General features: G+C 36.5%; 2 protein-coding genes across 2 annotated transcripts; both read left to right on the top strand.

Moving 5' to 3' along the window:
* The first annotated feature begins 780 nt into the window (after positions 1-780).
* inpp5d (inositol polyphosphate-5-phosphatase D) lies at positions 781-22,075 on the top strand. Its single transcript, XM_084426890.1, has 27 exons — positions 781-1,339; positions 3,266-3,329; positions 5,439-5,580; positions 7,164-7,329; positions 8,229-8,369; positions 8,495-8,585; positions 8,979-9,056; positions 9,907-9,984; positions 10,567-10,690; positions 11,038-11,144; positions 11,289-11,391; positions 12,506-12,702; positions 12,884-13,001; positions 13,117-13,213; positions 13,337-13,475; positions 14,147-14,255; positions 15,436-15,524; positions 15,641-15,722; positions 15,812-15,901; positions 16,026-16,136; positions 16,281-16,360; positions 16,453-16,540; positions 16,989-17,135; positions 17,263-17,326; positions 17,505-17,729; positions 20,253-20,689; positions 21,707-22,075. Exons 1-27 carry the CDS (start codon positions 1,200-1,202, stop codon positions 21,754-21,756), a joined length of 3,357 nt encoding a protein of 1,118 aa, XP_084283016.1. The 5' UTR covers positions 781-1,199; the 3' UTR covers positions 21,757-22,075.
* A 518-nt stretch (positions 22,076-22,593) lies between these two features.
* On the top strand, positions 22,594-24,166 carry smx5. The gene is made up of 5 exons (XM_084426535.1): positions 22,594-22,670; positions 23,171-23,238; positions 23,340-23,370; positions 23,458-23,517; positions 23,752-24,166. The coding sequence occupies exons 1-5, from the start codon at positions 22,668-22,670 to the stop codon at positions 23,875-23,877; spliced, it is 288 nt and encodes a 95-aa protein (XP_084282661.1). The 5' UTR covers positions 22,594-22,667; the 3' UTR covers positions 23,878-24,166.
* Positions 24,167-24,586: the final 420 nt, after the last annotated feature.

Consider the following 24,586-nt stretch of genomic DNA (forward strand, 5'->3'; position numbering starts at 1 on the left):
TTGAAAACTTTCTTTCAAAAGAAGTAGAAAGTTTGATACCTGGCAGTATCACAAAACAAAACAAAACAAAACAAAACAAAACAAAAAACAAAACAAAAACAGTAATCATTTCACTTTAAACCTTTCTTTCAAAAGAAGTAGAAAGTTTAATACCTGGCAGTATGATCACAAAACACACACACACACAAAAAAAACTCTCTTTTATACTTCTGAAGCGTTGCAAATTTATGTTATGCAAATTTAAGACGTTAATCACTGATAATCTGTTTCCCCATGCAGTTCTCAAACCTCATTCAAGGTTATGTATATTCAAACAGGGCAAGTCAATGATGCCGTATGTCATTTTACTCTCATGTATCTTGCATTTGCATGGAAAAGTGCAGCTTGAACATCTTGCCCAATGTCTCCTTTTTTTTGTCCAAAGGAAGGATTTGGAACAATATGATGAAATGTCAGAATTTTCATTTTGGAGGAACTGTCCCTTTAAATACATCTAGAGAGACTGTATACGGTCAGAAAAAGATTTGCAAATGTTGTGCCTTTAGGGGCACAACAGCATTTTACAGGGGAAGTACCCTTAATGTAACTGAATACGTTACAAGTGTGCTACACAAGTCCCTTCCCTTTCAGGACCAGTGGTTTAGTCAAAAAGATAAACTCATAATAAGAGCCTTTTACACTACTGTTTATCTACATTTCTCTACTTTGCATAATGTCCATTAACACTTTCATGGGTTGTCCTTCTCATAGGTTTGGTTAGCAGGGTTAATCATTGATCTTATATGAAAGAACGCACTGTTGAGAACTCCAACAATACCACATACACCTTTTTCATCTCTTTTATGGTAAAAAAAAAAAGAGGTGTTGGAGCCGTGTGAACGTGTGAACCAGCCTTCTGTTCGGCCTCCTCTCTTGCTCACTCTCTCTGAGTTTTTAGACTCTGTGTGCACAGAATGAGGAAGTTCACCCTTGTGTTTGTGGCTGCTTCCTTTTTGCAGCTTTCGCCCCTCTAACAGGAAGAGAGAGAAGCAGCGAGCCTAGAGCCCGACAGAGCAGGAGCGGCTATCAGTTGTAAAAACGAAATGAAGCAGACCGTGAGACTCTAAAGCTGACCTCATGTTGATCTCCTATTGAAAACTGCTGGGGCCAAAATAACCTGGGTGTCTCCAGACGGAGGAAGGGAGAAGCCTTTGGAAAGGATGTTTTCCCACCAGCCATGGTACCATGGCAATATCACTCGGTCCACAGCAGAGGACCTCCTCTCCAAAGCAGGCAAGGATGGGAGCTTCCTCCTGCGGGACAGCGAATCCATACAGGGAGCGTATGCCCTCTGTGTTCTGTGAGTATTGCTGCTGTACCTCTCAGGTGGAAGGGCACATATGTGGCCCCTAATATTAGATGAAACATGCCCGTTTGAGTGCTTTGAGTTGGACAGTGGTTTAACCCTCTAAGCGCCAAAGTCGCAAAATTGCGACAAGACGTCATACTTAATAAAACAGGCTGTAGATCCTAATATGGTGTAATATCTCATTTGTATTCCCTACCACTAGATGGCAGACATGTAATACTTTGATTCAAGACCAAAATGACGTCATGTTCCTATTCAAAGTGTTGGAGGAAACATCAGAGCAAGTGAGCGATCGTGTCATTGATGCGGAAGCAGTTCAGTTCAGAGCGTCTGAGTAAATTGTGAGATTTGTGAGAGAAAATCGTCACAATGGCTAATAAAAACTTGTACCTTGAGGATGTGTTGCAAATGTTATTAGCCGATTCTGACTCTGAAGGGGAATATTTGCCTTTTGGAAATGACGATCGGCCGTCTAATGATCGCGCTTCTCCCGGTACATCTTTGCCGCGCAATGGTGCCGCCCGCGCCTCTCCCGGTACAACTTTGCAGCGCAATGGTGCCGCGCAAACTTCTCCCAGTACATCTTTGCCACGCGCGCTTTTCCCGGTACATCTTTGCTGCACAATGGTGCCGCGCGCGCCTCTCCCGGTACATCTTTGCCGCGCAATGGTGCCGCGCGCGCTTCTCCCGGAACATCTTTGCCGCGCGCGCTTCTCCCGGTACATATTTGCCGCACAATGGTGCCGCGCGCGCTTCTCCCAGAACATCTTTGTCGAGCAATGGTGCCGCCGCACAAGCCGTGAGTGTTCACGAAGCACAAACAGATAATTTTGATTATTTGCCCAACGTGGATGGGGTTGGCAGGGGTGGACGTGGTCTTAGTGTACATAAGAGAGCTATTGCTAGAGGTAAAGGCAGCAGAGGTAGAAGAAATGGTTACTTATAGTTTTACTGTTGATTTCCTCTTTTCCTGATCATTTGGAATGAGGATAAAAAGACAAAAAAAAAAAAAAAACACTCCATATATATTTTTTCCTGAATATTACTGATGAACTGATCAAAAAGTAGGCTACTGTTCACATGCGTTTTACTACTATATAGTATAGTAATAATTTAGTACTTTCTCCTGTTATTTTTGGTTTCCTCTTTTCTCATCATTTAGAATGAAGATAAAAAAACAAAATAAAAAAAACATGCAAATAAGTTCAAACATCAGTTCAATGTCTACTATTTCCTGAATATTATGAAATTCAAAAGGGCCGCCCCCGATGACGTCATAATATGTAAATTAGATGAGTATATTTACACCCCACATAAACTTTCAGTCATCCCCAACATTTTTCTAATTTACAGTAGATCTCTATCTTTAAGCCCTTTCAAGCCACAAGCTTTTGAAATTTTGATGTCAAAATTCAGCATTTTTTAAAAAAAACCTTGGCGCCTAAAGGGTTAAATGTGACATTTGCAGTGTGTTTGTCAATTAATTTGCATGAGGTGACATTTGAGTCTGTCATAAATATAAAACATGCTGGGTTTTTGTGGCACTGGCCCTGCAACCTTACTGTATACATGATGGTCTTTGAAAATCTGTATCATTCTTGGAATCGGTTTACAAAACAGAGGCCTATTTGTCTGCAAACTCTCAGTTTCCCTGTTTCCTTGCAAATTGTTCAGTATGTGTGGTTCTGTTGAAGTGTGCTTTGTGAATGCAATGAAATATAAGTCCAATATGATTCCTTGTATCTTGAATTATTAACAAAAAGTGTTGACTGAGACTCAAGGAAGTCGGTGAGGGGTTTCCCATTATTACTGCTTTCAGCAAAATGACCCTTTTCACTGTTTATGTGTGAATTGTGACATTTTACATGAAATTCGTTTTAATATGCATTATGTTTTTATCCTTCTCGATCTTTACAGGTACCAGAACTGTGTGTATACCTACAGAATATTACCAAATGAGGACAAAAAACTATCAGTCCAGGTAAGAAAATCCCAAATTTGGAAATGGCAGTGGTTACTGACCTCTGTTGAGAATATTTTGCATTGGTTTTTTCGGGTTGAAGCTTCCTGCAATGGCTCTGCTTTCATATTCGCACAGGCAGGTGTTGTGTGTGCTGGGGGACTATTTTGAGATGTGCACCGAGACACTTCTGCTTGTGACTTCAAGTATTCGAAAGTCACCAGAATGGTTTTTTCTTCTTTTTTTTTTTCGCTTTAGTAAAAGTAAAGCTTTTTGGTGGACCCCAAAAGAATTTGGACACATTAATCAGCCATAAAATCTCATTCATTAGGTACAAAATATCAAACATTGGCATATGCAAACATTTAGAGATTTCCTTGAAACTAACTTTTCACATATTGTTCCGCTGAATTTCAGGTGAACCACAAGTTCGTCACATTATCTATACAACAGGAACATGTTCAATGACCTCCATTTTGAACTATATATTGTTTATTAAATTATTAAATATATTGGTTAGTAATTCGGAACCTTTTTCTGTAAATTGTTTTGCTCAAGAAAAGTGCTTGTTCTTTATTGTGCAATATATTTATCCATTGTAATGAAATTCATGGATTTTTTGTTCACGCTAAATGCATTATTAATTTATTTGAATAATGTTAATCTGTCTACAACGCTGTTTATTGTCCGGTTGCGCTAAAATGGTGGTCAAGTGAAAGAAAAAAAAATAATACAATAGAACCACGATGAGACAAAAAGTAGAGGCAAATATACTCAATCATCTGCTAATTACGTGTTGCGCTCATAGTCTGCTGGTCACTTGACAAAACACTGTCCATTTTTATGACTAGTTGCACAGAACATCTGGCCTCCTACAAGCCATTTACTATCTTGTACTTGGTAATGAATGTGTGACCTTGTGACAGTTGGTTCTTCAGCTGCCAAAGACTCTCTGAGACCGTTGTGTGGGCGTCTTGTCTGTCAAGCTAGTATCTATTATGTCCTCTGCATTAAAGCAAGCATTGGTCTTCCAGCGTGACAGTGCAGCTGCAAAAACCAATTGGTGGTTTTATTCGAGTTGTACAAAACTCTTATTCTCGTGACAAACAAAATAATGAAAGCAAATTGGGTGACCTTTGATAATAATTTGCATTGTTCTCTCTTGGCGTTACATTTCAAAGTAACCTGCACTCAAGGGACGGGGCTAAACCAAAAACTGTTGTACAATGCCCTTCAATGTCTCTCTACCACAGTTCTTCCTCTTTCAAGCCAGCGTTGCAGCACAGCCTCAGTTTTAAATTATCCATCAGCGTGGGTGTTAAGCAAGCCACAGGGTTCCTCTTGCACCCCGCCTTGAATGGAAAGTTTCAAAGATGTGTTCATGCCATTTAATTTAATTAGATTTGCAAAATTCAATTGAAATTCATAGTTTGTGCTGACCTTAAACCACCGAGAATTAGTTTTTTATGCAAAGATTACGCTTGTTTCCTATTGCCAGTCGGACATCTTGTGATTAGCCACGCTAAGATGCGTGACATGATGTTGAGATGATTTTGTGCGCAATGCTAAAAATGCTGCCATTTTCCTTCATTTTCTCCATAGCCAAAAGTATTAAGACTGTGTGAAATTGATCTAACATTAGGGGCATTTTGGTTGTTGACAGTGGACAAAGTACTGTATGTACTATACAGTATGTGTGCTGAATTTTTCTGAATATCGTGTGCTTTTCCACATCATATACACATAAATATTTGGTTAGAATTTGTTCTTACTTTGTATAGTATTGCATATAATTGGGTCAAAACATTTGCTGAGCATCAAGACGTAAGTCAGAACAGGTGACTAAGAGCTTATATTCCAAAGTCCTTTGGAAAAAGTAGCTTATAAACCCTACTTGGCACCGACTGAGCACTTTTTAAAGGAAACCATGCAAAATGAAGAAATGCAATGTACCGCTATTGATTTCGGACAAAGGAAGAACAACTAAGAGAGTCGCTGGGATTATTGCTGGGAGTGCTGAACATGTTTATGCAAATAATGATTTTGTATATCGTAAAATGTCATACATCTTGAACATTTGAACACAATCTTTAGAATTTTTCTTGTTCATCTGGATACTTGGCTTTGTAGGCATCAGAGGGTGTGCCTATTCGGTTCTTCGTTCTGCTGCCAGACCTGGTGGAGGCATATTATAAAGAGAACATGGGTCTGGTCACACACCTTCAGTATGCTGTGCAGAAGGAGAAGGAGGAGGAGCCGGAGGAGGAACCAGGTAAGTCAATTACAATAAGCTTTGTCTATGGTTTCAGAAACACATTTATAGTTGCTGTTATCATGATAATGTACATACCTAGAGAGCAAAACCACTAGAAAAAATGCTTCTGTTTTGAAGTTTTCTCATTTTATTTTTGTTACAAACTCTATCATTATATTATATAATTAGATTGTAGTATTTTATTTTCTTACAGAGAATATTATTAGCATAACAATTTGAGTGAAAAGTTTAATTAAAGCAGTGGTTCCCAAACTCAGTTTGAGTGATAAAAAGGGGTGCACGGCCAGGCTAAATGAAAGTGTACAGAAAGTGTACCTATATCGAGGGTGCAAGACCCCACTGCAAAGTTATCCTGCTTATTATGGAGCTACTTGCCACATTGGTTAAGTAAATGATTAAACAGAAAATATTATTTTGGCATATTTTATTACCTTAAAGTCCCCCTGTGATGAAAATCAAACTTTAAATGTTGTTTATATGTCTATGTGGTGGTTTTAATATGCTTCAAGACAAACCATGTGCAAATTCATAAGTCAATGCCATTGCTGAGTATTTTCCCAGTTAACACAGAACGTTCCCCTAATGTTATTTTTTGGTTATTTTTTTGGGAACCAAATACTTACGTTAGGGGAACGTTCTTTTTTGGTTTTATTTTTATGTAACAGTAAAATAACGTTCCCAGAACGTTGCTGGGTGGTTACCATAAAAAATAACGTTCTGGGAACCATAAACTAACATTCTGAGAATGTTCTGGGTACCAAAAACTAACGTTATGGGAACCAAAAATTGTTAGCTGGGTTGTCCTTAAAACTGCAGTGAACCAAAGACAGTCTCAAAAACACGGTTTGAAATCACTGGTGTTTCTGACATCACAAACTACCTTGTAACCAATCACGTCAACGAGTGTATCTCTGAGCTGGTGTGAGTGGGGCGGGGCTAATTTGCATATTCATATAACCGCGTATACGAAATGAGCCAAAGGTAGAGTTACATTCAAGCTATTTTAAGGCATGAGGATTTTTTTCAGGGAAAAAACGTTTCAATATTTAATTTTGATGATCAAAATGAGTTTTAAGGGATACAATTATTGACAACAGGGGGACTTTAAGGACCCGCTTGAGCAGTATGTTAGTGGTTGTGGTTGCTGTCGGGGAATAACAGACCACTAGATGGCACGCCGCGATTAAAGAGTCAGGATTGAGTTTTGCAGTGAGATGTGTAAAAATATGAGGCTGCATTGTTCCTCACTAAGCATGGACAAGTTTGTGAAAGGATTGCCAGTGCCAGGTAAACACAAAGCAGAATCTACTTCAAACGTCACTACTATCAAAGCAACATGTCTACACAAAGCTAATAGAACCCATTATAATCAGTGATGCTGTCTGTGACATGGCAGAAAAGTTTGGGAACCACTGGATTAAAGAATGAAATAATTTATCTTTTTCCTTTTTTAATGTGGTCTCAGACATTTTGACCCCAGTGTAATTTTGGGAACTATGTGACTAATAAAATGTAAGCTTTGAAGTTAATGGTTCCATTAACTTCAAGGAAACTGTTTGGTCAAATCTCCATTTCCACAGAACAATTTAGTTTGCCGCCTCAGTTGCCACCCAGGAATATCTCAGGTAATGAAAGTAAAGATTGCCACAGTGATTCGTCCAGAGGAACCGATAGGGGAACAGAGCTTGCCCGTCCCTCCATCTCAGACACCTATTTCCAGCGTTTGCAGCAAATGGACATATCAAAGTACAATTTATTTAGTACAATTTAATACAATGCTAGATTAATCTGTTTTACCTTAAAGGGATACTCCACTTTTTTTGGAAATAGGCTCATTTTACAACTCCCCCAGAGTTAAACAGTTGAGTTTTACCGTTTTCGAATCCATTCAGCCGATCTCCGGGTCTGGCGGTACCACTTTTAGCATAGCTTAGCATAGCTCATTGAATCGGACAAGACCATTAGCATCTCTCTCAAAAAAATTGCCATCAAGAAACTTTGCTGCCGTACCATGAGTGCAGCAGGCGTAATGATATGACGCAGCGCCTGAAAATAGTCCCCAGCTCTGTAACTTCCAACGTGACCGGGACTAAGTTTGTCTAACCTATTAGACCTATTTTCAGGCGCTGCGTCATATCATTACGCCTGCTGGACTCATGGTACGGCAGCAAAATTTCTTGATTATTACGCAGGAATGAGAGTATAGTTCCTAGCCATATCAGCCTAGAAAATCGCAACTCTACATTTTCCGTCGGTCTTAGTACATGATGTAACTACAGAAGAGTCAAGTTTTAAATAGGAAAAATATCGAAACACTTTGGTCATTTTTTTGAGAGAGATGCTAATGGTCTTGTCCGATTCAATGATCTATGCTAAGCTATGCTAAAAGTGGTACCGCCAGACCCGGAGATCGGCTGAATGGATTCGAAAATGGTAAAACTCAACTGTTTAACTCTGGGGGAGTTGTAAAATGAGCCTATTTCCAAAAAAAGTGGAGTATCCCTTTAATAAGATCAATTTCTTGTTAAATACATTATGATTTAATTCTATCTGATGCAAGATTACTTAAAACTGTGTCAGTTCAGAGTCATTGTTCTGAGTAGCCTTGTTCTGGTGTGCTAATGATTCTGATGTTTAATATCCAGTCTATCAGAGGACCACCAGAAGTCCATTCAGGAGTATTTCCGCACATCTGTGTGTCTGGATGCAGAACAGGTGCAGAATGGGAACCCGACTCTTCCCCACTTAAAAAAGCTCACACAGAGTATCTGCAAAAACCTAAACAGGTACAATTGTTGTGAAAAATGTGTGCATTCTGAAACCTTATTGCCCTTATATGACTATTTTGGTATTGACACTTTATTTATTGTGCATTTAATTGATATTAACTGACATTCCTACTTGCTCGTAGTGAAATTGCTCGCACACTTCCGAGTCTTGAGGTACTGCAGAAAGTTTTGGATCCACCGCTGTCTCCTGGAGCTGGGAGACTAAGGAGTCAGGTCAGTAAGCATGAATCAAACCAGGAAGTGTTCAATTTCCCAAAATACCCACACCTACTAGGTAGTGGGATAGCTTGAAACAACAGTACTCTTTGTATCTGACTTTTTACTGATTTACATGATTTAGGGGTTAAACAGTATATTTCAAAGTAGTTTTTATTTGTAGCAGATATTAGAATATTAGAATCAATATTAGGACACATTGCGCAATAAACCACTGTTACAGACGTTAGAACCAAAAAATGTGTTGAAACACTTGCTGTTTCCCCTACAGACAAGTAAAGAAATGAGAAACGACTATATAATATGTACAAAAAAGTGGTATGTTGAGGTTTTTTTTTTTCCCACAATTAAAAAAAAAAACTTATATCTGTTGATTTTACTCTTTTCCAGCTTTCTGGAGATGCAAATCAGTCTGTGGCTTTCAGACTGGAGCAACTGACGAAGCTTATATATTCACTAGAAGACAAGGTAACACTGTTCTTTATTTATGGATGACAGCAAACATAGAAATGAAAATCTTATTGCGAAGTTGGGAACTTTAATTCAGGGATAATGTACATCCAGCCTTTTGTTATCTCAGAATAAACCCCAACAGAGTGATCAGGACCCCGACGCAAATTCCTTATTATTAGCCGCTTATTACACGGCTACTTGCCACATAGTAATATAATACTTGCCACAAGTAAATAATTAGACACGAAATATTGATCTGAGTTGAAATATTTTATTAGGTCTTTAAACGCAAAGCATCCGCGGAGAGAGCAGTTGCTAGCACGGCAAGTTCGAACTAGATGGACATTTTTAGAGATATATGGTACAGTCATACCATTTATTACACGCATTTCACCACATAAATAATTATGGGGATAAGAGATATTGATTTGAAATGAAACTGTTAAAGATTAAAAGCTTTTGAGATTTTAGATTAAAACCGTACCTGTTTGTTAGCTTACAATCCAACAGTGTACAAAACAATAGTTGCAAAATGGCAGCAGCTGCATTTGTATGAAACAAGAGAGAGCGAGTCCACGATACTGTATGACATAATTAAATAACTGTACAAAAAAATATTGATTTGTCTGAGTTTTAATATTTTATTAGCTCAACAAACACATACAGTAACTTCCACAAAGAAAAACCGTTCCTAGCAAGCATATAGCGCTGCTGACTTCAGTAACCTGGATGAGCCTGTGTTATCTGTTTTCAGCGGTTGTTATCGGGGAATAACATACCGCTGGATGGCGCGATTGACCAATCAGAATCAAGCATTCCACAGAGCTGTGTGATAATGTAGACTAACATACCCTCTTATTTACAGACCAAGAATGCTGTGTTTGAATTTGTCGGATATGATGGAGGGCACAGAAAGTCACTTATTCCTCCTGTGATGTTCGAAGTAAGAAATTCAGTTCAACAATAAATATACCATTTTTGGTAACACTTAACATTAGTTAGCACTACTACATTAGTTAACGAACAATACTACAGCATTTATTAATCTTAGTTTATATTAACCTCAACATTTATTAAAAAAATGTTTTATTAACTAACATTAACAAAGGTTTGTTTATTGTTGTGTTAGTTAATGCAGTAACTAATGTTAACAAATCAGATCTTAAGTGTTACCTTTTTTTTTTAAATAAAGGATTTAATTGCTTAGTTGATTAGTACATAAATATATAAATAAATATAAATACTGTATATCAATTCATGTTGTTTGATTACTGTTTCCGAAGTGAAAGTCATAACCTGTAACCTTCTTCCTGCTTGTAATGATGTCATAATGAAAGTATGGAGGTTTTCATTGCGACTGCTTTGCAGTCCAAAACCACATGCAAATTAGTGTTATGTTTGCCTATGTGGCGATAGGCAATGACATTTGCCTCTGGACACAGCCATCATAGATAACCTTTATAACTATTTTTGGCACATCAGAAGTGCTGAACTTAATTTTACTTGTCCTTTTCTGTGTTAACAGGTCAAATGCGACTCCCTCGGTATTTCAAACAAAATGTACCTCAAAGTAGATGTGGAAGGCGGGAAGGTTTACTTCAAGAAGTCCAAAGATGGACCTGAGGATAAATATTTTGTGCACAATAAAAGTATGCTGAACCATTTCATCACTTACATAACCATATACATTTGAATATGATTATGATTTTCCAGTATTGACAATTCCGCAGGCCTTCACTGTGGTTTATCAGGACTTAGGTTGCGATAATGTGTATTATCTTGTTTACTTTAACTTATTTTCTTATGTAAATCAAACACTGGGTTCAAGAGACATCGGTTGCCAGTCACAATAGTCAAATATACAGTTCAGTGGTGGTCATTATACTAAATATTTGACCTCATTATACTAGTATTCCCGAGAGCCATGTTACCAAAATGTGTGAAATTACCTATTAACTAGGAAATAATGGCAACATGCCAAATTCTTAATTTTCAGTCTTGCAGTTGGTGAAGTCTCAGAAGATGCATAACAGACTAGCATTGGTGGTCGAGACAGAGAAGGAAAAAACTCAGCGCAAAGACTATGTCTTTGATGACACAAAGGTAAAAATCCCACTGTCACAGTGGTGAGGACATTTTTTTGTATGGAAGTTTTTTAGGCAGTCACATAAATGAACAATTTGCATGTTTTTGTGTGTTTTTAATGTGCTCCTGTGTGTAAATGAGTATCTCAAAACACATTTTCAGAAAAGAGAAGGCTTCTGCCAGCTTCTACAGCAGATGAAGAACAAGCACTCAGGAAAACCTGAGCCGGATATGATCACCATCTTTGTTGGCACGTGGAACATGGGTAAGATCCATTTAGCCTATTAACATATATAGTATACATTTCAGTTTATTTAGTCCAAAACAGCTTCTCAAGGTATCCTCAATACAGATATTTTTGGAGCTGAAGCACAAATATTGTGATATAAGAGCTGTACACTGTTTTATTTTCATATATAATCTCACTTTAGCATATTTAAACTTATTACATAAATAATATACCAATATAATATTAAAGAATATACTTAAGTGCGGACTGAATGTAATGTTTTCAAACACTTAATGGCATGCCATTTACAGTTAAATGAAATTGTATAATGGTTAGAATTTTTATGAATTGCAATTAGTTGAGTGTTTTCTTTACCCACTTTCAAGGACTTCAGAGTGTTTTTATAAGTAATTTCATAATTACTTCTATCGTCTCTGAAATATGGTTAAAGTGAACTGACAAATGTACCGATACGCATTTATGGTAAACTAAAATATATTTAAATGTCATTTGATGTCATTTTTTATGTCATATCATGTATATAATTACACATTTGTAATAATGAACTTGCAATTTAGTACATTTAAATATATTAACTTTAAATGTAATATCAAAAGTAATGTCAAGACATCAAATTAAAGGTTGTATCAGTGATTTCAGGCCCCCCCAAAAAATGATCACATTCATCTAATCTTTCGTAACGATCCGCTAGCTGTCCGCCCCATAAGCATGCCGTCAAAAAAACGTGTCTCTGCAGGCAGCCTAGGCTCTGAGATCTGCACACAAAAACAATTGGTTTCACTAACCACTCAAAACCAAAACAAATAGTGTTCCAACCAATCACCTACAGGGGGAGGGTGTTGTGAGAAAATATTTTTTTTGGGGGCCTGAAATCACTGATACAACCTTTAAGTACTTCAAAGCATTATTAAAACTAAATGATTTAAAATGTACTTTAAAGTAAAACCTTTAATTTGACATTAATTTGACATTAGCTACACAGTCTTGAAAGTGTGCTCTCTTTAAGTGCACATAAGTGGTTATTATTTTCACTAATATTATATTATAACTGTAAGTACGTTTTTTTTTTTGTATAAGAGATTAAATGTGCACTAACTAGAGATGAAGTGAACTTGTGCTGTCCATTCAGGAAATGCGAATCCACCACAAAACATCACTTCCTGGTTGCAGTCAAAGGGTCAGGGAAAAACCCACGATGACACAGCCAATCAAATCCCACATGATATCTATGTAATTGGGACACAGGAGGACCCACTGGGAGAGAAGGATTGGATAGAAACCGTTAGGGGAGCCCTTAGGGATATAACCAACATTAGCTTCAAACAAGTAAGTGACACAAAACCCAACAAGAAGGCTTCGGGTGCCTTATGTGGTTTGCGTAGAACATCTGCTCATTGTTTATTCTAGATAGTTTATTCATATCTATGTTATGACTACTCCTGACAATGAATGTGTTAAATGGCCTAGCATATAAGCTAAATAATGACAGCTATGTGTTTTTTAACAGATAGCCACTCAGACACTGTGGAGTATACGGATTGTGGTTCTAGCCAAGCCGGAACATGAGAACCGCTTCTCTCACGTCTTCTCCGATAGTGTTAAGACTGGCATAGCTAATGCTCTGGGTTTGTTTATAGCCTTTTCCCCCGAAATTTTTTTATAGGAAATGCAAAGCAAGCTTTGTATTCTACTTCATTGTATGTAAAAAAAAGCTAATTATGTGTGTATGTGTGTTTAAAGGGAATAAAGGAGCAGTGGGGGTGTCTTTTATGTTTAATAGAACCTCCTTTGGGTTTGTCAACAGTCACTTGACCTCAGGAAGTGAAAAGAAACTGAGGTAAGCCACAACCCAAAAACCTGCCAGTGTGACAAATGAGACATTGACATAAAATACACATGAATAATAATAATAAGTAATACAATAACAAATTTAGTAACTTGATTACTGTACCTTTTCTAGGCGAAACCAGAACTACATCAGTATTCTGCGTTTTCTGAATCTGGGAGATAAGAAACTTAATCCTTTTGACATCACACATCGCTTCACACACCTCTTCTGGCTGGGGGATCTGAATTATAGGGTTGACCTACCATCACAGGTAGGTTCAAATGAATGTTCATCAGCAAACATGCTTTTTCCAGTAAATGCATCTAGGTAAAGGATGACAATTCTTTCATTTGGAAACTTTATATCAAAGAGGTAACTTGTACAGTTTTGCAACTGGGGTGAAATAAAGCTGATTTTGTAATTATTGTTAATGCATGTCAAATGCAAACACAAGAAAATAAATGGTTCATATCAGCAACTACTTTTATTTTTTTATCTGATAATAGTAATAAAACACTGTAGAGGTCATTGTATAACATATTTGATTACAAAATACATTTTAATTGTATTTAACAGATGTCTACAAATGAAGTTTAAAAAAGAAAAAAATATAGTTACTATGCATGTATATTTCATGAGATCAAATGAAGTGAGAGAATTCTTTTGTCACACCGCAGAACCGTTTAAAATGATCTATTAAAGACATTTTTATATATTTTAAACACTCTTCATGTTGATAAAAATGGTGTCTACGGACAAATTATGCATCAGCTACCCACATTATGATACTTTGAGGCATGAAGTGCCTTTGTGGTTTAGAGCGCTTTCATGTATATGAACAGGCAGTTCCTCTATTAAGAAAAGAGCTGCCACGTACTGCAGCTCCTGACATCAACTGACAGGAAAAGACAGAAGCTTTGCATAGTTGTTTGCTCTTTGCAGGAAGCTGAGAACATTGTGATGAAGATCAAACAGCAGCAGTATCAGGAACTGCTGGCCAAAGATCAGCTGAGCATAGAGATGGAAGAGAAAAAGGTCTTCTTAGAATATGGTGAGAAGCCACCTTTCTTTCATTGACCTAAACTCACTGCAGATATACAGCATCAGTTACATATACAAACATATACGCTTTTGTGCCCATAGAATAGGAACATGTAGAATGATAAAAATATTGTTATCATTTTTTAGGTTATTTGTCTAATCTAGCTTTTTTTATTTTGAAACTATTATTGGTGATGTTGCACTTGTGCATAATTTACCTATTATTTTGATCACCAATATCATTTTTGGACTAACTGATTACTCAGCTACAAAGTTACTCAATGTCCATCCCTGCTCCAAACAGGTAGTCGTAGCCAAAACACCCTTTAGTTGAGACAATATTGCTACGAAAAGACCTCAAACCAATAGAGCAATGTTGAAATTGCCACACTGTTTACACTTCCACTTGTGAATGGCTCACTTATAGTTTCTCTACACAGATGGAATGGGATATGAGAGTATTTTAAGTATTTTATTATCAACAAAACAAAACAAAAACTCACACACCTCAACTTTGACTCAGTTAGAAATTTTAGGACCTCAGGCTGTTCACTGGAGGTTTACTAACTTTAATCCAAAATAGATTTTCTTTTGATAGTTTGTATTATCATTTTTGCATCCAGTGGGGTTTAGCCTAACATCAAACTACTATATAAGGTACTATACACTAAATTTAGAAGAAATACATACACTACTGTTAAAAAGTTTGGGGTTGATAAGATTTGATAAAAGTCTCAAAGGCTGCATTTATTTAAAAAATAATAATAATATAAATATTTTTATTATATTATCTCTAAAAAATATTATTTATCCCTGTGATGGCAAAGCTGAATTTTCACATGACACAAATCATTCTAATACGCTGATTTGATGCTTAAGAAATGTTTCTTATTATTATCAATGTTAAAAATAGTTGTGCTGCTTAATATTTTTTTAGTGGAAACCATTATACATTATTTTCAGGATTATTTAATGAATAGTTTTAAAATGTCTTTACTGTCTCTTCTGATCCATTTAATGCATACTCAATAAAAGTATAATTTTTTTCCCCAAAAAAATCCTGCTGACCCCAAACTTTTGCACCGTAGTATAAATATATATGTCAGCAAGGTATGTTATGCCAAATTTCTTGAGTAATAGAAGCGTGCTTAATATCATATTCCATTCCATTCATATGTTTTACTTTACAGTGGAAGAGGAGATTACATTTGCCCCCACGTATCGTTTTGAGAGAGACACACGGGAGAGATATGCCTACACTAAAGCCAAAGCCACTGGGGTATAGCGTGAAAGCCACCATACATCTGAACAACCTTCCCCATGCAGCAGATATATTATGAAATTGAATTTAATGATGAAAATCCTCTTTACATAAATATTTTATCTCACAAACAGACAAAATACAACTTGCCTTCATGGTGTGATCGTGTGCTTCGCAAGTCCTACCCTATGGTGCATGTGGTTTGCAACTCATATGGTTAGTTCGTTATATTTAAAATGGAGGTCCTATAATGCGGTTGAAAGACATCACTACATTAACCAATATTTCTCTTTGATATTTTTTAGGATGCACCAATGATATCATGACAAGTGACCATTCCCCTGTATTTGCCACATTTGATGTTGGTGTGACTTCTCAGTTTGTCTCAAAAAATGGTATGATGTTGTAAATATTTCACTATGGCAACAACCCCATTTTAATAGAGAAACTTTGCATCCCGGCCAGCTGTCTTGTGCATTGTGCTAATGCACTATTTCTTAACTCATTTGCTCTTTACAGATCTGTCAACGGATGCTCAGGGTGCTATAAAGATCATGAACTGTGTGGCTAAACTTTTGACTAAATCCAAGACCAAGTTCTTCATTGAGTATCACTCAAGCTGCTTGGAGAGTGAGGAGCTATATCTTTTTTACTTTCTCTTATGTCTTAAATGATCACAAATCATTTGAATCCCACACCTTTTTCTTTGTAAGATCACATAAGCTACTGCAAAAAGAGAAAAGTGAAGTTAAATACTTCCTATTCATTTTCTAGAGTTTGTGAAGAGTCCTGAAGGAGAAAACCAAGAGAACACAGAGGGCTCAATAAAAGTACGATTTGGGGGACAAGTTGAGGTAAAAACTCTATTGATAAATGTAAAAAAACAAAACAAAAAAAACATCATACATTGAAAGCTCAGCCTTATCTTTATGAAATCACTTTGCAGCTCACGCCCATCATTGCAGACCCAGAATACCTCCTTGATCAGCACATCCTCATCTGCGTTAAATCTACAGATTGTGATGAGTCATATGGTAAGGGTTAGCCTACCTAAAATGTGTGAAAGTTTACCAGTACTCACATGCTCGTAATTTTAGCTGGCTTTGGTAACTTGCAAGCACATCATTTTCTGATTTCATTTTTAAAGTTCATAGTTTATTAAGAAAACTATGTTTAACATGCACCATGACTATTGGAATATTCCTGTAAACATGAAATCAGAATATTCCAAATAAACTGAATAAATGTTGCATGTTAATAAGATAGTTCAGTCATGGTGAATATTCCGAATAAGGTGTTTAACATTTTTTGATGAACATGATGGCATATGGGAATTGGATTTCTAAAAACTGGAATATTGACTTTATCTGGTTATAGCATGTGTGCACATGATGCTTACATAATCAGAATAAGACCATATTCTGATTAGTATTGGAATAGTCGTATGCATTCAAACACAATAACGCTGCGCTCTGTCTGTAGGCGAGGGCTGTGTTGCTCTACGTTCTGCTGAAAGCTCTTACACTGAGTTCTCCATCGATCTCACTCATCATGGAGAGCACACGGGCCATCTAACAGGTGGCATTCAACTCCCTAAATCTGAAGGAAAACAGGCAGAGAAGCTGTATGGTGAGTGCACAATGTGTTTCTGTACAGCAATGCCTGATACAACCGGTCCACGATCGTGATGTAATGCTTTTCTTCCTGAGTATCGAGGCTATGTTCCTTTCCTTAAGATTATTTTTCTTTATTCCAGATTTCATTAAAGTCGGAGATGACCCAGGAGCTGGTAAAGGGAAATCAGGAGATAGTACCAAAATGTAAAATATTCGCATCTTCCCTCTTTGCCATTTACTTGTATTTATTTAGCAGATGCTTATATCCAAAGTGTTATGTTATTATTGAATTACTTTTTCAAAATGACTTATTCACAATTCTTTACAAAAATTTGATTCGGTTATTTTTGTACAAATATATAACTTTGACATTCTTTGACAGATCTTCTTCAGTCCTCGCCTCTGATATAAGTAACCCCAGTTATATGGGTGTAGGCTACAAGAGCAATAACCAGGCAGACAGGGGCGCCAGCAACATTATGTCCCCTAGAACAGGGCCATCCTCTGGACATTCATCAAAGGACATGGCGCATGGCAGTCTCTCCCCAAAAAAGTCTAGTTATGACCATGCTACATCCAGCCCAACTGCAAAGACATCAACCCCTGTGTAAGTATATTTTGAAATTAGGTAACATTTTAGTTTAGGGTCCAATTCTCACTATTAACTAGTTGCTTATTAGCATTCATGTTACTTGGCTGTTTATTAGTAGCCTACTTATAAAGCACATTTTAATGCCTTATTCTACATTACCATATTCTACATCCCTTAATTCCACCCAATACCTAAACTTAAAGGATTAGTTCACCCCAAAATGAAAATTTCCTAATAATTTACTCACCCCAATGCCATCCAAGATATCCATGTCTTTCTTTCCTCAGTTGGAGAGAAATTATGTTTTTTGAGGAAAACATTTCTGGATTTTTCTTCTAACAATGGACTTCATTGGTTACCATCATTTTTAAGTCAAAATCAATGCAGTTTCAAAAGTCTTTGAAGTGTTTAAACGGGCTGTACGCGATCACAGCTGAAGAAGAGGTTGTTATCTAGCGAAACGATAGGTCATTTAAAAAAAAAAAGATAATTTATAGACTTTTTACCTTCAATAGTTCGGATTGAGCTGATCAACAAACGGACAGGGAACTACATCATCACGTTGAAAGGTCACGCCGGTGTAGCAGTCGATTCTGTTCCCTACCAGAATTCCTGTTCCCCCTGAACGAGCCGTGTCTGCTGACAGCGCATGCGTCATAGCATTTTTTTGTAAATTTGGAGTGCTGTCAGTACAGAGAACAACGACAAAAATCGGTGTTGCTTACAACGTGTTATCCTCTTTTTAAAATTTGCACCCTGTTGACTTCAATGGGGCAAGTTTTAAACCTGCTTTTAGGCTCTTAACATCCTTGATGTGTCATTACAAGTGCACAGGTCATGTGAGTGATTCCTTCGGAGTGAACGCGGGTGAATCTGACTGCAGTAGATGTGAAAGAAATATATATATATACCTGTTTTCGGTCGAAGTCCACAGTAGTCGATTGTCGAGTTCACGCGCGTGATCATAGGTACTAAACCTATGCGCGTGAACTCGACAATCGATTACTGTGGACTTGAAATCTGTAATAACGTTTTAAATTTGAAAAGAAATAATCTGGATTGAATTGACAGATGGGGAAAAACTCGCTAATAAAAAAAACAATAAAAAACAATAAAAAAACGCTTAAATTTCGGGGAAAAATACAATCCTTTTTTAAGCTTTTGGCTTCCCGTACATCCAGTTGTGCTTCTTGCTCGTATTCAGTTCTGATGGTACGCATGGTAACTCGGCAACTACGCATGATTTGTAGTATGATTGCGTAAAGGGAACAGGAATTCCGATAGGGAACAGAATAGACTGCTTCACCGACGCCGGCAGTACTTTTTGAACTACTATTCATATTCATCAGAATGTTATTCATATACTATTCATATTCATATTCACTGAATACTATTATTATATATATAATAGCAAACAATACTATTTGAACTATCCTCCTACGTACGGTCGCATTGTAAACAGTGGGCGGTACTTCTGCCGGTGCCGGCGTGACCTTTCAACGTGATGATGTAGTTCCCTGTCTGTTTGTTGATCAGCTCAATCCGAACTATTGAAGGTAAAAAGTCTATAAATTATATATTTTTTTTAAATGACCTATCGTTTCGCTAGATAACAACCTCTTCTTCAGCTGTGATCGCGTACAGCCCGTTTAAACACTTCAAAGACTTTTGAAACTGCATTGATTTGGACTTAAAAAACGATGGTAGCCAAAGAAGTCCATTGTTAGAAGAAAAATCCAGAAATGTTTTCCTCAAAAAACATAATTTCTCTCCCACTGAGGAAAGAAAGACATGGATATCCTGGATGGCATTGGGGTGAGTAAATTATTAGGAAATTTTCATTTTGGGGTGAACTAATCCTTTAATAACTACCTCACAACTATTAATAAGGTGTAATTGGACTTTATTGAGGCAAAAGTTGTAGTTCATAGTTAATATTGAGAATTGGACCCTAAATTAAAGTGTGTCCTCACATTTTTATCTCCTTTATCTCATCAATAAATCTGTCATGTCATCTGACAAAGGTCTTTGATTTAGTCAAAGGTTATCTGGCAAATTCGAGTTTTTAACTTATCAATCAGCTGATGTTGGATACTTGTGCATGGTCATTTCCCCTTCTTTACATTTAGACCATTTTTGCTGTCATGCAACACTCAAAGTTAATAACTATTAGTTTAAAAACATCTCAGAATGAATCAGGTTTTCATATTGTATAGTATGGTATGTTGTGATGCCTAAATTCACTTTTAGCATTTAAACAATGATAACAGGTTTAGGTTTTAGGGTAGAATTTTAACATCTGCCGATTATTGGTTTGTCAGCCATCATAATTTTTTTATTTATTATGGTGCGTTCCTAATATTTTTTGTGACATTTAAATAAATGTTTTCTGTTTGGAACATTAAAATATTATTTTTGATTACCAAAACAAAAAACCGTGTACAAACGAATACTTCTCAACCTGACAGGTTGCATCTCTTAAAGTGATTCCAGATTAATATACTAAATACAATTTTGCATATTTGTTTTTGGCTACAGATCTGAGGATGGACAACCTCCAGAGATGTTTGACAATCCCCTTTATGGCTCAATGAGTGGATCAAGAGGGGGGAAAGACCATCTCTCTCCTCCAGATCCTCACTTCTCCTTCCCCAAAACAGACCTTGACGCTGACCGTCAGGCCCCTGTTCCGACCCCTCGCTATCGCTCCTTCACCTGTTCAGAAACCAAACCTCACTCATCCTCAGCCACAAGCACTGTGAGCAGCGGTCTACAATCCCAGATCATCACCAAGAAGCCTGTGGTGCCTTCTCGCTCTGAAGGGGGCATGACTGGGCCCAACAGACCTCCGGTTCCTGTGAAGTCTCGCTCTGGTCAGCCACAAGAGCTTCAACCAAAGCCTAGAGACTACAGAGACAGCTCAGAGCTGCCATCCAAGATACGACCACAAACCAGACCAGGCCAAGCCAAAGATGGTATGATAACTATATGCTCCACATTCCTTCCTTGCGGAAGACTGTAGATCAGGGCTCTCTATCTCATCCTTCATCCTTTAAGCGTATTTTAAGGGTGCATGTAGACAGCTCCAGCGATTATAATGGGATCTAACCCAACCCATTAGGCTAAAAAATAATCATGATAACTCTATTTGTAATGGTTTTTGAAAGAACTCTCTTATATGCCTACCAAGGCTGCATTTATATGATCAAAAATACAGTACAAAGTCCAGAGGCGTTTCTAGCCTTTCATCAGTACTGGGGCACGTGACACCATCAATTTAATAAAAAAAAAAAATAGTATTAGTAATAGTAAATGATATTTAATAATTTTTTTAATACTATTTTTTGATATAAATGGATATGAATTGTCTTTACCTAAAGTATAAAGCTGTTGACACACAATTATTGTTGACAAGCGATAGAAGGCCACCCCTAGAAAAGGGGTCTAGCGATGCCCATGGTACAAGCGGTAATATTATGAAATATTATTACAATCTTAAAGAACTTTTTTCTATTTGAGTATATCTTAAAATGTCATTTATTCCTGAATTTTGCTGAATGCTGAATTTTCAGCATCATTACTTCAGTCTTCAGTGGCACATGATCCTTCAGCAATCATTCTAATATGTAGATTTGATGCTTTAGGAAACATTTATTATTATTATCAATGTTGAAAACAGCTGTGCTGCTTAATATTTTTGTTTAATAATATTAATAATATTTTTGTGTAATAATATTAATATTACTGTTTTACTGTATTTTTTATCAAATATATCCAGCTTTAGTAGAGACTTATTTCAAAAACGTAAAAAAAATCTGAATTATTCTAAACTTTTGGCTGGTAGTGTAACTAATAAAAAGTTTAGATTAAGAATGAGATATTTGAAACTACAAAGCATTTATGTATGGTTTATGTGATTTTTATATATTTAATTATTCAACATTTATTTAATTAATTTTCCCTTCTTTTTCATTTGCAACATCTGTCCTCAGTGCACCATGAGTCGTCGCAACCTCTGAAGATGGGACGGCCTTTAAAATGATTTTCTATTGGTATGCCATGGCAATAGACCTATCAGCGCTGGTGTGATCTTCATATCTCATACTTTAGACTCTGTACTGGACAAAAGCCATAAGCTTCTTAATCTCTGAGTACTCAAATTAATAAGTGCATAAACAATAAAAGGAACTTGGATATTGATTTTAAAATGATTATGAATGTTTAACAGTTTGAATGTTACTGCATATAGTCATAAATAGAGCAATCTTTCCATCAACCTGTGTTTCAACATTTTATATTGCTTAAAATATTTTATTAAAAGGAGAAAGCTGTAATCTTCTAATAAAACCAAGTGTTGTACAGTTATTGGCTTTTTTTTGGTCTGGAAACCCACTTTAAATGACTGAGTTTTAATATTTAGGCCACCAATAGTTGTTCTTAGGAAATCAAGCAGTGTAACTTGTTTTACAGTAGGCTATATGGCATTGCAGAGTCCATATCATAAGTGTAGTGCTTCCCTAGTTTGATCAATAACAAGGGACAGTTCAATATACAAGAGAATGGGACCCTGACATAAATTCTATCTATAGTCTGTGCCTCCATCTGCTGGTGATAGAGGGGAATTGCTAGAGATTCTCTTATTAAAGGAGGGACCATAGGATGTATGTTAGCAAGCCGTGTGGGTAAAGTAAAAGTTTATCTTCTGGCATTTATTTAATTTTATTATAAAATATTTTATTTAAAAATAACAAGCATTTTTAAGATTCTTTCATGATTAGACAATTTACTATTCGGTGTTTGTGAGGGATTTACCGTGATGCGTACAGAAGACGCAAAATCTCTCCACCAATGGGACCATTACGTCTGAATTCTTCTAGCCAATAGAAGCACGAAGAGAAAAAAACGGCAGCTTTTTGATGACGTCAGTGACCAGAAGCACAAAACCGCGTGAAAATGGTAAGTGTTTGTTATTTAGCAATAACATACAATGATTATTACCTTTAAAACGTATATAATTTATATTAATTAAATAGACCAAATAAATCCGTTTCAAATATGTAACATGTTTTATTGTTTTCTGTTCACCAGCGTTGGCGAGCAATTAATAATCACCGCAGCCTGCTAACGGCTAGCTCTCTGGATAGCCCAATAAACCTGTCCTGTCTCAATCAAATTATTATTATTATTTTAATTAAATCCCTATTAGAAGCAACTATGATTTACATCTGATATTTTTACATTAATGTATGTCTTTATATTTTATGTGGTCGAATAGTGTTCGATAATTTGGAGCTAACGTTAGTAATTTGCTTTCAGTGTTTGCAATTTAATGACTTCTCTCATTGCCTGACAGTAACGTTATATTTCACAGGTTTAATCACATTTTAATATCGCGTAACCAATTCTTGTTCTTCATGTGAGAACATAATGTAACATTCAAACATTTAATTCCTCAGCTCTTCTACTCGTTCTTCAAGTCCTTGGTCGGCAAAGATGTTGTGGTGGAGCTCAAGAATGACTTGAGGTAAGCACTTTCTTTTTATGCGTGTCATACTTTTAAAATATAATATGTGCTCAGTGTAATGTGTGTGGAAACTCATTACATTCTGATTTTCAACTTTGCAGCATATGTGGAACATTACACTCAGTTGATCAGGTATGGCAGCAAACCCTGCTTTGTTGAAATCTAAGCAAATGTTGTGTGAATTTCGATTTTAAAATGAAACTTGTTCTCCCTTCACAGTATTTGAACATCAAACTGACAGATATCAGTGTCACTGATCCAGAGAAATATCCGCACATGGTGAGAACTTGTCAAGTGTATTGTTTGTTATAGATTAGGAAGTGTTGTGTGGGTGTGCACAATATTCAAACCACATAATCAGTCAATAGATTGAAAAGAGAAGTAATTATATGGTATAAATCTGTTTGTGCCTGGAAGCTCAGGAACCTGATCTTGAGCAGGTGCTCAACTGATGAACACTCTTAGGAGAACTCCATCTATAGAAATGACTCTTAATATTTTGTATTGTTTTAGTTGTCGGTGAAGAACTGCTTTATCCGTGGATCGGTGGTGCGGTATGTACAGCTTCCTGCGGATGAAGTGGACACGCAGCTACTACAGGATGCTGCACGCAAAGAAGCTATGCAACAGAAACAATAATGCGTTTCCATTTGAGAAAAGGTTGTTTTGTTGGACTGTTCACACGCATCATCTGTGGAGTTTTGTAGGTTAAATAATCTTTTCTTTTTTTTTTTAACTTTATGTAAAGTTTGTTGTTGTAATTTTCCTTTTTACCTCTTTTGTCATGAGGCCCATTGTTGAGAGGGTGTGACTTTTTTTTCAGTTAGTGGTTGTGTTCCTTTTAATGAATGTTAAGAAGGTTCTGTACTGCATCTAAATTCTTTGTTTTTCAGGCCTACTGATACAGTAATAAAAGTATTTTCTTTCATCGCTTTCTTTTTGATGAAAAAGCTTGTGGTGTTTCTTTTTAGTTCAGCCATTGGCAAACTTGAACAGCATTAAATGTTGATATACTGGTTAAGGTGTAGGTACGATTCATTCTATATGATTTGTTGAATTGGGATAATGTGGGCTGCATAGGTTTTTTTTTTTTTTTTTTTTTTTGTCTCTGTGGTGCGGTAAAGATATTTAGCTATTTAAAATGTCGAGAAGCTAAGTCATTTGGCATCATTATGACAAGTCATAAGATTTATTTTTGAATAATTTATTCAAATGATTATTTATTCATTCACTTATTTTACACCCATTGTTTTCAAATGAAGTCCCTGCAAATACTCAGGGGTGGGTCAGTGGATGAGATGGGCTACAGAACAATTCTCTTAATTATGACATTTACTATTAAATAGTT

This window comes from Rutilus rutilus, assembly GCF_951802725.1.
Source record: "Rutilus rutilus genome assembly, chromosome: 12".
Taxonomy (NCBI): Eukaryota; Metazoa; Chordata; class Actinopteri; order Cypriniformes; family Leuciscidae; genus Rutilus; species Rutilus rutilus.

Excerpts from the sequence above, each read along its gene's own strand:
- inpp5d (XM_084426890.1), top strand. The coding sequence starts at position 1,200 with ATGTTTTCCCACCAGCCATGGTACCATGGCAATATCACTCGGTCCACA. Across the intron at positions 3,330-5,438 it reads ACAAAAAACTATCAGTCCAG|GCATCAGAGGGTGTGCCTAT; the intron begins GTAAGAAAATCC and ends TTGGCTTTGTAG. Across the intron at positions 13,214-13,336 it reads GGAAGTGAAAAGAAACTGAG|GCGAAACCAGAACTACATCA; the intron begins GTAAGCCACAAC and ends TACCTTTTCTAG.
- smx5 (XM_084426535.1), top strand. Across the intron at positions 23,371-23,457 it reads CATTACACTCAGTTGATCAG|TATTTGAACATCAAACTGAC; the intron begins GTATGGCAGCAA and ends CTCCCTTCACAG. Across the intron at positions 23,518-23,751 it reads CAGAGAAATATCCGCACATG|TTGTCGGTGAAGAACTGCTT; the intron begins GTGAGAACTTGT and ends GTATTGTTTTAG.